The sequence below is a fragment of the Hetaerina americana genome, unplaced genomic scaffold, assembly GCF_022747635.1.
Source record: "Hetaerina americana unplaced genomic scaffold, ioHetAmer1.1.p SCAF_6, whole genome shotgun sequence".
Lineage (NCBI taxonomy): Eukaryota > Metazoa > Arthropoda > Insecta > Odonata > Calopterygidae > Hetaerina > Hetaerina americana.
Window position 1 is genome coordinate 90,179,490 of NW_027287205.1, and position 15,917 is coordinate 90,195,406.

The following is a 15,917-nucleotide window of genomic DNA, read 5'->3' on the forward strand; positions in this document are numbered from 1 at the left end:
TTCTTTACGATCACAGGGATACAATGTTTATTGGATGCTATTTTGAGGAGCAGTGGACTGTTTTTCCCTTGGAATATTTCCTTGGATGTTTGCAAACCTTATAGAAAGATTAATTAATTTTGGTAGCAATCAGTTTGGCATCAGTGGTAATTTGTCATTGTACAATCTCGTTTTTTGCCACATGAGGAGAATATAATCTCTCTTCATTTTGAGATTATCCGATTGCACACCAGGGGTATGAGGGCAATCCCAACAAAGAAAACACAAACACTTTGGAAGTAAATGTAATTATTTTTCAACATAATCTCCTTTCAGTTCCATACTCTTTTTCCAGCAATGTTGAATAAGTTCGATACTGTCTTGTCTTGCTCCTCAAAAGAGACATTAATTGCCAACATCACCTCTTCACAGTTGGAAAATCTTTGACCACTGAGCCAATTTTTCAAGTTTGACGACAGAAAATAATCTGAGGGGGCTGAATCTGATGAATAGGATGCATGAGGTAGCAATTTAAACTTTAAATTCATTAATTTTGGCCATTGCAATAACGGATTTGTGAGCTAATGAAGCCATTTTTTCAAGTTTGCGAACAGAAAATAATCCGAGGAGGGGACTAAATCTGGCGATTGAAGTGAATGAAGTAGCAATTCAAACTTTAATTCATAGATTATGGCCATTGCAATAATGGATTTGTGAGCTGGTGCGTTGTCTTGATGAAACAACACTTTCTTCTTGGCCAAATGCGGCCGCTTTTGCTTCATTTCTTCGCTCAAACGTTGCAATAAGTCTGCATAATACTCGTCGTAGATAGTTCTTCCTTTTTCGAGATAGTCAATGAAAATTATCTATCCCAAAAAATCAACGCCTGCAGAGGTCTTCACCTTCTTTGTGTCGGGTGTGAAGTAATGGACCCATGTTTCATCCATAGTTATAAAACGGCACAAAAATTCTGCTTCATCACGGTGAAACTTTGCTACTAAGCCCTCAATTGAAACATCTTTCACGCCACTGGTTTTGCTCCAGTGTGAGCAAACGCGGCACCCATCTTGCACACAGCTTTCTCATGCCCAAATTTTCAGTTAACATGCCATGTACCGCACTTTTTGAAATGCCTACAATGTCTGCTGGCTCACACACTTTCAGTCGATGATCATTCAGTATTATCACTTGGTGGATTTTCTTCACCATTTCTGAAGTTGTCACCTCATTTGGTCGACCAATGCAATGCTTCTCTTGACAGCTCATAACGGCCTCGTTTAAACTATGCTAACTAATATTTGGCTGTTGTAAATGAAGGAGCACACTTAGCTCGAGTAGAATCTAGGTCAGCTTCTATATTGGTTGGGCTAAGGCCTTCCAAGTAAAAGTATTGTATCATATAATGATGACCAATTTTCCCAAACTCACTGAAAACTTTCCCTATTGATGGCTGCTAAACAAATACTAAACAACGCAGCATCTTCAAGCATGAAACATATGCTTTCGAGATGGCTTTCTTTCCAATACAGAGATATTTTTTAAACAACTACCACCATCTTTAGGTCAGGCCAGGTACTTTGGGACCACCCATGTATTTGACAATTTACATAAACTAGCTTCTTCTTTGATTATTTATGAGAGTGCAATCACGTCATTTATGAGAGTGACAGCCAATGCTTTTTCCTATACTGCAAACAATTCTTTCACTCTTATAGTTGGGATAGCACAGTCAAATAAATAGCAGAATTTCAAGTAAAAATAATTGAAGCTAGATTCAATAGAGTTGGCTGAGTAAACATAGACAGTATAGATACACACACACATGGAAACACTCCTTTTTCATTCCTTGTGATTATTTGGTTTTCCAGCAATGAGAAGTACATATTTGCCTGTTTTCAGCCATTTTTTAAGGGTGAAATTATGTATTTACAGGAACTATCATCAAGTGAATGGCAGATTATGTTTTCCGAAAGCTGAACCAATCACGTAGCCAGGGAAACACAAATGACAGGTGAGGGATGAATATTGGCAAAGGATCACCATTATGGATTCATATTCATAATACATAGTATACCATTTAGAATAATGTAGTTCAGATAGTTAACGGCTTATTCTTTTCAGAGTAAAGCTGTGTATTTGCTCTCCCCTTAGAGGATAATATGGAATTCTCAGGGGTGTTAATGAATGGATGCGAGGGAAACAATATTTGGAAAGTACGGATGGTACAAAAATGTTTAAATTCAAACACTAAATTCTATTGACAACTTCTGATTTTGTGATGTTAAAAATTTTTTAAGAAAGGTGAAGAAGTATTTTGTACTAGTATTTTTTTTTAAAGTAAATCTAAGTTTCCAAGCATTTAATTATATTTAAAATTGTAATTTTTTGCAATTTTAAAGTGCTGGGCAGAGGAGATGGAATGGCTCAGATAATTCGTACCACATGGAGTTTGCTGCATCTTCAAAAGAAAAGTGCCCCGAAGAAAAGATTTCCCTTGCCCTTAGATGACGCGCTTGGCCCTTGGGAAGCACAGAACAAAGCATCTCAATGGTGAAAAATTTTGGATAAAATTAAAAAAAATGGATGAAACAAAATACCATTTAATCTGAACTAAAATCCCACATGAAATCTTAATTTAAAACAATATTATTAGATTATATGTTGAACAACTATTCCACAAATAAATTATGATAATTTAAAGCCTCCATGCAACTTTGCTAGAGCATACTTATAAATGATGTGGGTGAAGGACTTCAATTGCTCGGTGCACCTTGTGATTATCAACAATGATTCCCGCCACCGGAGTGTGTCAGTCAGTTGGTGCACCGAGGAGTTTGTGCATGCCCAAGTGCACGTTGCGTGATATTTGCTCATCGTGTGAACATGTCACATTTACCTATTCATTTGTTTATCACCATTCCAGCCTCCACGGTTGTTGCATTTTTGTTCATTTGAATGCTAGACCATTTATTCTCAGTCAAACATCCCTGGATTTTGTGATAAAAAAGTTCTAGCGCTCACAGTATTGCAGACCTTTGAACATTCCCTGCGTATTTCCTGGTTGCATCCAGCTTAATTTAGGAGAACCCATTTGCACAGAGAAGGGTATCAATGGAATGCAAGGAGAGACACTTCATCCGTTTCAGGTGCAGAATAAAATTGATTTAAGTAATTGAAAACATTTCACCATTATAAGATGCAGTCAATTAACCTTTACATGAAGTAAATTACAAGAAACTGCAGGAGATACCACAACAGTAACTTTTTGATGAGTCATCTGCTAATATGCCAACATTTTGGAATGCAAGAGGACGCCTCGATAGCTCCACTGGCTAAAGCACTCGGCTGGACATCGAGGGATCTGAGTTTGAATCCCGGTCAAAGTGAAGGATTTTGATACTCTGCAATTGTTGCACTTTAAATTGAGACCTACTGCAAGACTTGAATGGTGACATAATGGCATTCCTCCAGAGCAAGAAGACCAAAAAAGAGCCTCTATGGCTGAATTCCACTCAAATGCTCTCTAATTAGGATTTCAGATGAAAGCATCTAGTTCACAGGAGGAGAAAAAAGGGGGAGATGTATGAGACACAAAAACTACGGAACAACTACCCTGTCGTCTCTCTCGTCAAGAAGTGGCATTGTTGAATGAAATGAGGGAGGAATGTGCCTTTTTCGAGTTTGCTTGAGGGATGAACCACGGACCAACCACCTGGTTCGAAGCTCAATGGCAATCCTCGCTTGGAGGAGGGAGCACGAGAAAGACACTCCACTCCTCACCTCTGGCAGTTTCCTCAGATGAAGCATATCATTTAAGTCCACCACCTCCACGTGCAGCCAAAAACCAAGCGAGTGGAATGGAAACTCCAAGAAAATCTCTCATGCGTATAGGTCCACACCCAATGGCACAAAATAGACAACTTGAGCTATGGCGCCCCTCACCTGCGCTGTTGTGCAGCTGGGCCAATTGGTTGAGGTACGGCAGCCTCTTGGTTGCCTGGTACACTTCGTCCTCCTCCTCCACCAGAATCTCAGGGAGTTCCACCATCGACTATCATTATGAAAAAAAATTAGTTCAAATGAAATTCATTTCCAAAAAAAAACGAGCAATCAGCCCAATGGCTGGTTTGATACATAATAGGGCAGTCGGATAGTAAAGGGTATTGGTAAGGTATTACCAAGTCAGCAAGCCATAGTATCAGGGTAGTAGTTAACCAAATACTAAGCACAAAACTATGTGTATTGCACACGTAAGGGCAGGAGGGGCAGTCCCTTCCCCTGCACCGCTTATGGTTTCACAGGAAATTCTGGTATCCGAAAAATTACAAAGCTTGGGTGAGGCTGAGGGTGCCGAGAGAGGTCACCCTGGGTCTCAAACCCAGGCCCTACTGTCGGTAGTTCAGCATTCTGCCCATTGGACTACCACACACACATCAATTCCAATAAGTTAACAAATTCTGAATGAGCATTTACAAATTTTCAAACGATACGCACAATGACTCGCTTACTTGTAAGCACGGCTGCGAAAGGCACGTACTCGTCACAATGCGGAGAGGGATTTCAACTCTGTCCATGTAATGATCTGGAGTCATTGAACCTTCTGCCATTCTTGATGGTGATTGAAAACAGGTGACCTGGACTTCCTGCTCCTATTCAGTTACCAAAAAATAGAACAGTAATAATGCTTATCAATGAGCTATTACCATTTCCCAAAATGAAAAAAATAAATTCATAAATAAGTATGAACAAAATTTCAATACTATATATGAGAATATACATATACTTGTACTACATATATATATATATATATATATATATATATATATATATATATATATATATATGTTTGCGTGTATGTATGTGTGTGTCTATATATACATATATATGTGTGTGTGTCTATTTATGTATGTTTATATTATATATAAAAATATATAAACACACGTGTGTGCATGTATGTATATAAAAACCATTAACACAGTAATCAACCCGAAGGTCGGTTTAGTAGGTGATGGCAGAGTTCACCAAGTACTAAGCCCTTTGCGGCGTGTGAAATTCACACATCAGGGTAGGGGGGCCAGTTCCTTTCCCTGTGCCGGTTATGGTTTCCCAGGAAGACCTGGTACCCAAAAATTCACATAGCTTGGGTGGAGCTGCAGGTCCCCAGAGTGCCTTGCCCGGGTATTGAACCAGGGACCCTGTGGTCAGTAATCCAATGCTCTACTCCTATCCTTTACAATGTTGTATGATTGCTTAACTACTGTCCTTTCCTCTTGTGTGTTGTCTCTTTCTCCTTTGGTGGGTGAAACAGCTCCCCAATGCCATCTCTTGGCCCAAGAATCGGGGCACTTGGTTGCATAAAGCATCGCAGATCTCAGTGTAAATTAAGTTTCCTGCATAGCTCAAGTGGTTGAGAGCATCCGCCCGGCAAGTGGAAAGAAGGTGATAATGGGCAACCCTGCCTTACACCTCTTCCTAACACTGCCCAACTGGACTCCCCGTTCCTTCTCTTCCTCCCACATTTTCCTAAACATTTCAATAGTTCCGCGGGAATGTTATCCACCCCCACGGCCTTATTTAGTTTCATCTCCCTTAAAGCCCTTTCTATCTCATTGTCTAGTATGCCTGGACCTAAGGCAGGGCAAAGTTGGCACTTCAGGCCAACTTTGCCCTGCCTATTATATTGGGCAGTGCACCACACCCCTCAATATCAGAATTAACAACCATCGAGCCTCATGCAAAAATTCCTCCCTAATTGATATGCTCCCTATCCCCAAACACACCACCAAACACAACACTCCCTTTGAGAAATGCTAGAGTGTATCCATCATAGCATCCCTCCCACCCTCTTATCCTCCTCTGAAACTGAAAACATTAGAGCAATCCTTCATATGGCTCTTGGAGTCCTGGAATTGGCCAGGATTCAACATTAGGCATTAATTACCCTGCTCCAATTATGTTTTCATCCCCCTTCCACCCCATCACCTTCTACATTTTCCCCACCCTTCTAATGCTGCCCCTCCAAACCCGTCCCTTCGGAATTTTCTCTGTGTGTCTCTTTTTTGTGTGTTTCTGTGTGTTTTTGTCTGTGTCCACTAGTGCTAAGTGTTATACATTATATATATATTAATATATATATATATATATATATATATATATATATATATATATATATATATATATATATGTGTGTGTGTGTGTGTGTGTGTATATATATGTATAGGCCAAATAATCAGGGTGCTTGGCAATAAAGAAGAATTTTAGAAGTCTACGGATAAAATGGAATGTGTTGGGGTCGGAGGGGGGATGAAATAATGAAAAAAATATGTGGAGATTGGGGTAATTAATGACTAATATTAATACCTGGGTGATTCAAGGAGCCACATAAATGCCTCCTCTATTGTTTTGAGTTTGAGTGGAGGGTCTGAGGGTAGGAAGGATGCTAAAATGGGTACACTATAGCATTTATCAAAGGGAATGTTGTGTATGGAGGCGTGTTTTGGGATTGAAAGCATACCTATCACGGAAGAATACTTGCATGAGGACTGGTGGTTATCGATTCTAATATTGAAGGATTTGGTTCACTGTCCAATATAAAAGGCAGGGCATAGTTGGCACTTCAGAAGTTAAACCACATTGCTGGAAGCACAAGAGGGGTAGGGAATTGGTGGGAGAGAGTTAAAAAGCTGGTGGGATTGGGAAGGGATTTGGGTTTTGAAAATAAGACATGCTTTGCATCACTGTTTATTGCAGGGCATGGGGTTGGCTTTGGGATGGGCTGGGTATTTAAGGAGTGGATTGGTTGATTTGATGGGATCTGATAAGTTGCGGGGGGTGCTTGAAAGTAACAGAGAGGCATTTGGGAAAAAGGTTGGTGGTGGAGTTTGGGTTTTTGAGGATAGGGTAGAGGTTTATTAGGATGCATCTTAGAGACTCTAGGCCTGGGAATAACGTGGTGCAAATTAAAAGAGGGTGGGTTTGTGTGGAGGAGTAAGGTTTGGGATTGTAAGCATATCTTCGGATCCTTTTGTTAAGAAAGGATTCAGGATAACCTCATTGGAGAATGGAATAGTGTAGATTTAAGAGGAAATTATCAAGGGAGTAGAGGTCATTGCATATTCTGTGTCCTCTGATGGACAGGGAATGAGGAATTGAGCTTTTGGTGTGATATGGGTGTTAACTTTTTGATGTAATTCCTATGTGCCTATTTGCAGTTGAACAGTCAACTGTTCAACTGAATTATTATTAGGTAATCTACCAGTTAAGGTAGGTTTTTGGATGGACACAGCTACAATATATATACAAAATAAATATTTTGTGACTCCTAACAAAACAAAATCCAGCATTCTATTCTATATCAGGTCCTTCTTCATCTCTGAGTACTTTCTTCCTCCCTTCATCTCATCCAACATCCCTATCCTCTTCTTTTCCTCGCTTGCCTAACATTCTCCCCTCAATTACAGTCTTCAACATCCCACTGCTGGTCAATACGCCCCTCATCCATTTTTCAACTGAATATTTTTTTTTAATTTAAGCCCTTTAATCATAAAACATGAGCATTAAAACCATTAAGCAATATTCAAAAACAATAAAATTATATCATTATAAAAATTTCCACATTAAGAACCAATGAATAATGGTAATTTGTGACATATAGCACTAATTAGTGATGGTTGATACCATTTGTTCTTTTAGTGGAGCAGCATTGCCGGCCCGTGATGTTCCCCTTCATCATTCACTCATTATTAAATGACAAGGGTATTAACACTATTTACGCTTAGGTAAGCTCTCGTCATATATCACACAACCACTTGGTTAGGAATAGATATTGCAAGAATTAAGGCTGTTTGGATAAATTCTAAGTAACGCACAATATACGTCAATTTCATAATTACTAGATGACCCGTCGCAGTAGCTAAGCCTAGAACCCTCACCTTGGTTGTTTTGTCCTCCAAAAACACGGAAAATATAACACCAACGAACCCTTGGTCCATCATTTGGTACATTGCCTGGGTCTGGACATCTAAGCAAAGTTAAATTTCATAAAACGTAAATGCAACTCATTTGTTCTCAATAGTCACTTCACCATTAAGAAAAATGGAGTGTTTTTAATAAATCACCAGCCTATTTATCATAGTCTAAAGCAACGAATAAGATTACTCACCAACGTGAGAGGGCCACACAGTTATATGAGGATGAGAATGATACCACCCGAGAACACGCATTGGTTGACCTAATGTTCTCGCTAATTCCTCGGCTTTAATTGTAGCCGCAGTCAGCTGCTCAGGAGATATTTCCACACGATCTTTACTTTTATCCGAACGACGAAGCATGACAACAGCAGAAATCTTTGCTTTGGCATCAACATCAATCTGAAATTCAGAAGCATAAATAGGTCTACGTACCAGGGGTAATTTCTTGACTAGTTTTCGAATCGATCATGTAAGGAATGGAACCTACCTCCCCGATCAATAGACCCATTACCTCTTCTTTTTCGGTAGACAATGCATGCTGTAAACACACAACATATACATTGGCTGACATGCATACACAAGTTAATGCCATTTTTCAAAAGTGTTAACGCCTACGATTCTTCATAAATAATCGTCCTGCGCAGAGCCGTGTTTTAAAGAAAGACAATAAGAAGACTATTTACATCCAAACGCGAATAAGAACTTGAGTAATCGTATTTCTAAATCGGAGCGAAAGCATTATATACCCAAGTAAATATACATTTGAATCAGGTTGAACCAAATAGTTGACCAAGTGCCGCCCACTCACACGTAAAGGCCTTTTACTCTCTTTTTCTTTGGTAAACCCGCTCGAAGAGGGAGTTTTTTTACAATGAAACTACGACGTGGTTACACTATTGGCTGATAGATAACGCTGGCGTCAGGTAACCCCACCGTGTCTCATATTAAGTATTCTTTGTATTTTTTAAACTTTCCCCATGTATCATTAATTTTTCCTCTTATTTATTATAAATTATAACTAAAACGAAGCCCCGATATTAGAAAATTACTGGTGGGGTATTGGAAGGAATTGTCCGTTATGTATTTATTGAATGGAGAATCGCGCGCAAGTTGAAAAACCACAAATTATTAATTGAAAAATGGAGCTCGTATTTAATTGCATATTTTAACAACAAATCTTTGCCCAAAGAAATCCCAATTTTCCGTAGGTATCCCAAATCTTACATAGATACTTCCTAAGCTTCTAGTACGTGGCTCTGCGATAAAGAAAAAGAATTAGATTAGAATGGTGAAGGCATTGTTCACTTATGAGATTTTGTGCATGAAATTTGATCAATTAAAAATGTGAAGGATAAACTTTCTTTTCACTAATTTATGAAATAAATTGCTGTGACTGCTGTAATTGTCATGAAAGTAATTTAAGATAACAGCACAGCAAAAAGTTATAACAAAACAAATATAAATGCGGAACTGCGGCCCAAAAGGTTAATTAGCTTGGCAGTACTTCTCTTATATCACAAGTGTTTTTTTCATATGCCTCCTCTATTTTTTATATGCAAAACCTTTGCATATAAAAAAGAGAGGAGGCAAATGAAAAAAACATTAATTAGTGCCAGTACATTTTGCACTGCCTGAATAATTTGATACAGCACTAATAAAAAATATAGACCAATATTACTCATGTTGTCTTTAGAATATGCGAAAGTAAACACTGAAGACGATCTGAAGAATGAGAAACAAAAATTGAATTAATGACCAGGGTTATTGAAGATGGGCAATGTTAAAATAATTAATTAGTTCCTTTTTTATTCGTTTCTATACAAAATTCCTTAATGGATACTTCCATGAGAACTGAAAGGATAAAATTCTCAAAATCAAGAGTGACAACTGAAAAACTGAAAGGCAACTGTTTCAAACAGCAACGGAGTTTTTAAATTGGGCACAATTTTTCTCTTACATAATTATATAAATTCAGCTGCTGTGATGCTTTGGCTGATAGCAGAAATAAGTTTTTCAGCGGGACAGGTTGTGTTTTTTTGGTTATCATCTATAAAAAATTTAAAAAGGTTCTAAATCCTGTTATAAATTTGGTTATGCTGCAAGGGTTGCTTTAAAGTGGTCAAAGGATGAACTTTGGGAAATGTCTGCACCACATGAACACCCTTGTTTGCAACTGAACCTATTTTTTGTTACTTAACATTAACTCCTTTTCTTTCTCGACAGCTGTTTCTCCTGTACTGTCTTGAATATGTTCATGAAAAAGAGAGGATAAGTTAGTCGAAAGATCACGGCCATCATCCATGGCATTTCCTCAGGTCTGGTTGGAAAGCAAATTTTTAATTAATGCAGTTTTCAATGCTGTCCAGAACTGGTGTGTATCGGGCGTGTGATTATCTCCAAAGTTTTGCTTAATAATATTGAAAATATTTTCTCTTGGATCTCGATTAAGGTTTCTTGAATTGAGGTGCCAGAACTACTTAGTTTTCAGTTCAGCCCACAACTGCATTACTGCTCTTGTAGTTCTTAACCTACCCATCCTGCAAAGGAGGGTGGATTGATTACCTTATTCTTTCCCAGGAACTCCCATGGCCTGATTTTGGCACAGGCTGACAGCCAGTGATTCATATGAGGGCTCCCATTCCTGTTGGCCAACACAAGGGTATCTTGAATTGGTTATCATTTGCCCCATTTAAGCAGTGACAAGTACAATCACCTCCATTAGGAATTGTGCTGTAGCCAACTCATCCATGCCTAAAGGACCTGGAAGAGCAAAAGAAAGATATGCATGAGAGTAAAAAACAATAATTTCATCAAAAATAGGAAAAACAATTCTCATATCTCACCTCTTACAACTAATGCATGTACTCTTGCAGCCACATGAATAACTTGAGTCACTAAATCTATATGTGTATTCTGGAATGATGCTGTGGACAAATGAGCAGCTGTGATGTTAAAGACCCTGCATAAATGAAACATGATAAAGGTCATAAATAAATCACACATGAAACTATTATTACCAATTGGATTGAAAGAGCAACAGAAACAGGTAATTATAAAATAAGAGTTGAACAATAATATTGCAAATAAGATTGCAGTGTGAATTGATTAACTTTGAATTGAAGAAGATAGCGACTTCCGGTAATAACTGTGATATTTGCTCAGAGAATATTCCTGAAAACCAGCTATATTTGGAATGTGGATTTGGCTGTAAGTCAATTTTCCATTATGGATGTGTTGGTCTAACGGGATCAGTGGCGAATGCCATAGCTAACAACTTGCAATTACTCTATCGATGTGAAAAGTGTTTGTTTGGTCCATGTGACGCAATTAAAAAAATCTAGTGTAAACATGATGAAGTCCTACAGATCTACAGGTCAAGCTAATGGGCTGTTTGAATGTAATAAATGACCCCCTGCTGAGCTATGCTGCCCCGGTCTGGCTTCAAGCCACCAAAACCCACCTAAAGAAAATACAAACAACGGAGAATAAAATTGTAAGGAGATTCGTCAGAGCCCCATGGTACGTAAGAAATAGAGAGCTAAGAAAGGACCTCATTTTTACACCAATTCTGACCATTGCAAAATAGATGGCCTTGGACATGTAAGCATCACTACGAAGCACCAAAAATCACCTACTGATGGGCCTATTGACTTATCCTACTGGAGATTCTTTAACGCACAGGAGACCAAAAATATGAACACCAGCACACGTCCCTGTACCACACTAATAAACTAAAGAATTTAAAAAATAAGATATTTATAATACACAAGTAAATAGATGCAAATAAAAAAATAAGTAACCTACCTTAATAGAGGTACGCTGTAAACAGCTTCAGCTGGATGCAACAATTCAGGCGGTCTAATGACTGAGAAATGCCTGCCTGCCTACCATAGTATGGTGAAAATAGGTATTGATACTAACCAACCAATGGAGAGCCTAAATGATAAAACTTACCTAAGTCAGTCTCTTACTCATGGAAATATGCAGCATTTTCTGCTCCTTCTACAGTCCCAAAACTGGAGCAAAGTCTTTGACCTTAAGTCAGTAGATGAAGGTTCCAATTACTTTTATTCAATTTTGAAACACAATTTTGAATTGTGTTTTTCAGTAATACATCAAAAAATATTTCATAGAACAAAATGTAAGCCATGGCTAACTGACGAGATCCGTTACTACTCAACTATCCTTAAAAAACTTGCTATCTCCAGTAAAAGGTCAAACAATCATGAACAATGTTTACTCTATACGGAATTTCAAAAATATTACCTTAAACTGATTTCTACCACGAAAAGAACCTATAATGATAATAAGTTACTTAATTCGAATATAAGTCCAAAACTGCAAGGGAAATAATTAATGACAGTAGAGGTAAGATAAATCCACAAATCACTCTCCCAAAACTTTGTAACCCTGAAAATAACACTGCCATTAGCTATTCATCTTTGGCTAATAAATTCAACAAATACTACGTATTGTCACAAGGGGCGTTTCTTGTGCGACACAAAGGGTATCGGGGAAAGTTACAATAAATATGCCGAGTCTCACCAAAACAATGGTATATTATACAACATCAGTCATATTACACCATTACAGAGGCATAAGCAATTTATGGATGGCTAGACCCTCGGTAAACCAACATGAGTGCGGACAACATTAAAATGGCAGAACATTACCTGGGACACAGTAAAGGCAGGGTGGACGCGGTCACGAGACTCGTAACCCGGGCAGAGCCCTCGTCCAAAGGTAGGTTCTAACGAGGAGTGCGGGAACGGTGAACGCGGTCACAGACACTGTAACACGGGCGAGGCCCTCCTCCGTCGGAAAGGAAGGGAGTAGGGCAGGGTGGACGCGGTCAAGTAATTCGTAACCTAGGCAGAGCCCTTGTCTGTCAGAAAGGAAAGTGTTGCATCCGCGTGTTCTGCCGTGTGATTCACAGACCAAGTAATGGCGTCGATCCGAGCAAACGAGTCACCGCTGGTGACTCGATATGGACTATGGACCCACAGTGATAACTGGTGACTCGCGGTGGACTACGGACCAGTAGTTGATGCCGAACCCTAGACAAAACAGGAAAATATTCACAAAAGTACCCATTATCGTCTCTCTGTGATGGGATACCTGTGTATTCGTCTAGTCATTTGTTTTCTTGTATATTATTATTATTATTATTATTATTATTATTATTACTTTTTATTTGCCCAGAGATCACAATACAAAAATACCAGGTGGGTGAAGTATGTACATGATATAAGGCACGTCAATGAGGAGCAAAGACACAGGCTCAGTTAAGATACATAAAAGAATAGATGCTCATAGTTACATAAGTGTTTGGTACAAACCCATGAACATCGGCTGTAACATGCACATACAATATCAAATTCAGAAAAATCATTGATCACAAACATGAATCAGACCATTACCATTGCTAGAAACTAAAAGTATGAACTTACTGGTCGGGAATATTGTTGAGATATTCATCAACCGAGTAAAACATATTGCGTTGTAGATATCTTTTTAGTTTATGCCTGAATACGGCAGTTCCCTGTGTATCCTTGATACTTTTGGGTAGTTTGTTAAATAATCTGATGCCCATTTCATTGGGTCCTAATTTCAATGCTTTAGTTCTTATATTCCCATAATGGAAGTCATTCCTGCCTCTGGTGTAATGATGATGATAGGCAGAGTTAAGAGAATAGTTGCCGATGTTATTTTTTATATATAGAATTAAAAACATAATGTAGATGCATGGGAGAGGTAGCAAATTTAATTCATGGAAAATAGGCCTTGATGGAGCATTGTAAGGTTTCCTGGCGATGATTCTAATAGCTTTCTTTTGCATTTTAAAGATGGTTTGAGAAATAGCAGCTGATCCCCATAATATTATACTGTAGGTTATATTTGAGTAAATTTCCCCATGGTACAAATTGAGTAGTACAGTTTTACTTGTAGTTTCATACAGGTGTCTTAATAAGTAGCAAGTTGAACTGAGCTTGTGTTGGAGGGCTTTTACATGAGTATCCCAAGAAATATTTGCACATAGAGAAATACCTAGAAATTTGCATTCTGTCACACGCTCAATTGATAGGTCATTGATTTTTACCAGCAGATCATCTGATATGTTCTTATTGTGTGTAAAGTTTACTATTTTACTTTTATTTACATTTAAGTCTAGAAGGTTGTCTGTACACCACTTGTTTATAACAAGTGTGACAGACTTAGCTTTTTCCACAAGGCTGGGATATGTTTGTGTTGATATTATTATATTAGTGTCGTCAGCGTACAACACTGGTATTATTCCATCATTATTTGGTAAGCAGTTAGGTAGGTCATTGATGTAAATCAGAAAGAGGAGTGGCCCAAGGGTTGAGCCTTGTGGAACACCTTTGTTAACTTGGTATGCTTCGGATGAATATTTTGACCCATCAACTGATAACACTACTTTTTGAGTGCGATTATGAATAAAGGACTTCAACCAGTTTAAAGGACTTCCTCTAATTCCTATTCTATTGAGTTTAATTAGTAGTCTATTGTGGTTTACATTATCAAAAGCCTTTGACAAGTCAAAAAACATTCCAAGAGTTTTGCGTTTAGCATCTAATGAATTAAGTATGCTGTCGATTGCCTGACATATGGCAGTTGTGGTAGACCTTTCCGATCTAAATCCATGCTGAGAATTAGAAAGTAGGAAGTTTTTTTCGAGATAAGATGCTATTTGCATATACATGGCTTTTTCGAATATTTTAGCAAATGTATTTTGGACGGCTATTGGTCTGTAGTTATTCAAATCATTTACACAGCCATGGTTTTTATAAATGGGCACTACTTTTGATTCTTTTAATTGGGATGGGAAAATCTCTTGTATCAAAGATTCATTAATTAAAAATAAAAGGGGTGCTTTTATGGCTTCAAAACAATGATGAACAACTTTACCAGGAATTTCATCTGGGCCAGTACTGGATTTGTTTCTGAGTGAGGAGACAATAGTTTTTAGATTGGTTTCAGAACAGGGCTTGGCAAACATTGACGATGGTGCATTTGCTAAAAGCACATTGGCTGGAGAAGTAGTTAGGCAAGGAGCTGATACGTAGTATTTGTTAAATTTATTAGCTAGAGATGAATAGCTAATGGCAGTGTTATTTTCAGGGTTACAAAGTTTTGGGAGAGTGAGTTGTGGATTTTTCTTACCTCTACAGTCATTAATTATTTCCCATGCAGTTTTGGACTTGTTATTGGAATTAAGTAACTTATTATCATTATAGGTTCTTTTCGTGGTAGAAATCAGTTTACGGTAATACTTTTGAAATTCCTTATAGAGTAACCTTTGTTCATGATTGTTTGAACTTTTACTGGAGATAGCAAGTTTTTTAAGGATAGTTGAGTAATAACGGATCTCATCAGTTAGCCATGGCTTACATTTTGTTCTATGAAATATTTTATGATGTGTTACTGGGAAACACATTTCAAAATTGTGTTTGAAAATTGAATAAAAGTAATTGAAACCTTCGTCTACTGACTTAAGGTCATAGACATTGTCCCAGTTTTGGGACTGAAGAAGGAGCAGAAAATGCTGCATATTTCCATGAGTGAGAGACCGCCTTGGGTAAGTTTTATCATTTGGACTATCCATTGGTTGGTTAGTATCGATACTTATTTTCACCATGCAATGGTCTGTTATACCTAGGTCGCAAACAGTTGTGACTACTTTTTCATGGTTAAAGTTGGTCACAGCGTAATCAATTAGGGTGGCAGATGTGGGAGTGACTCTGGTAGGAGTATTGTCAAAACATTCCATGCCATAAGTTTTGAACAGATTCAACAATTCTGATCTGTGAGGGGAGTCAACTAAGAGATTACAGTTGAGATCGCCGTTCAGCACGAGTATTCTGTTGCTTGCATATAAGGAGCAAATGAGTTGGTCCAGTTTTTTAATGAATGAATGAAAATCACCAGTTGGTGATCTATAGATGG

General features: G+C 38.1%; 1 protein-coding gene across 4 annotated transcripts in view; it reads right to left on the reverse strand.

The window, feature by feature from the left end:
• Positions 1-8,795, reverse strand: part of LOC139695355 (lys-63-specific deubiquitinase BRCC36-like) — a 10,786-nt gene extending 1,991 nt beyond the window's left edge. For 2 of the 4 annotated variants that reach the window (XR_011702305.1, XM_071594070.1), the window contains exons 1-5: positions 8,437-8,795; positions 8,141-8,348; positions 7,911-7,999; positions 4,488-4,628; positions 3,922-4,030 (exon numbers count right to left, since the gene is read on the reverse strand). Coding sequence is in view for 3 of the 4 variants with exons in the window: in XM_071594070.1 (XP_071450171.1) it covers positions 3,922-4,030; positions 4,488-4,628; positions 7,911-7,999; positions 8,141-8,348; positions 8,437-8,541 (652 nt within the window). In the remaining variant the exon portion in view is untranslated. The remainder of the gene's footprint in view (positions 1-3,921; positions 4,031-4,487; positions 4,629-7,910; positions 8,000-8,140; positions 8,349-8,436) is intronic. The other 2 variants (XM_071594071.1, XM_071594072.1) reach the window with 2 other exon arrangements.
• Positions 8,796-15,917: the final 7,122 nt, after the last annotated feature.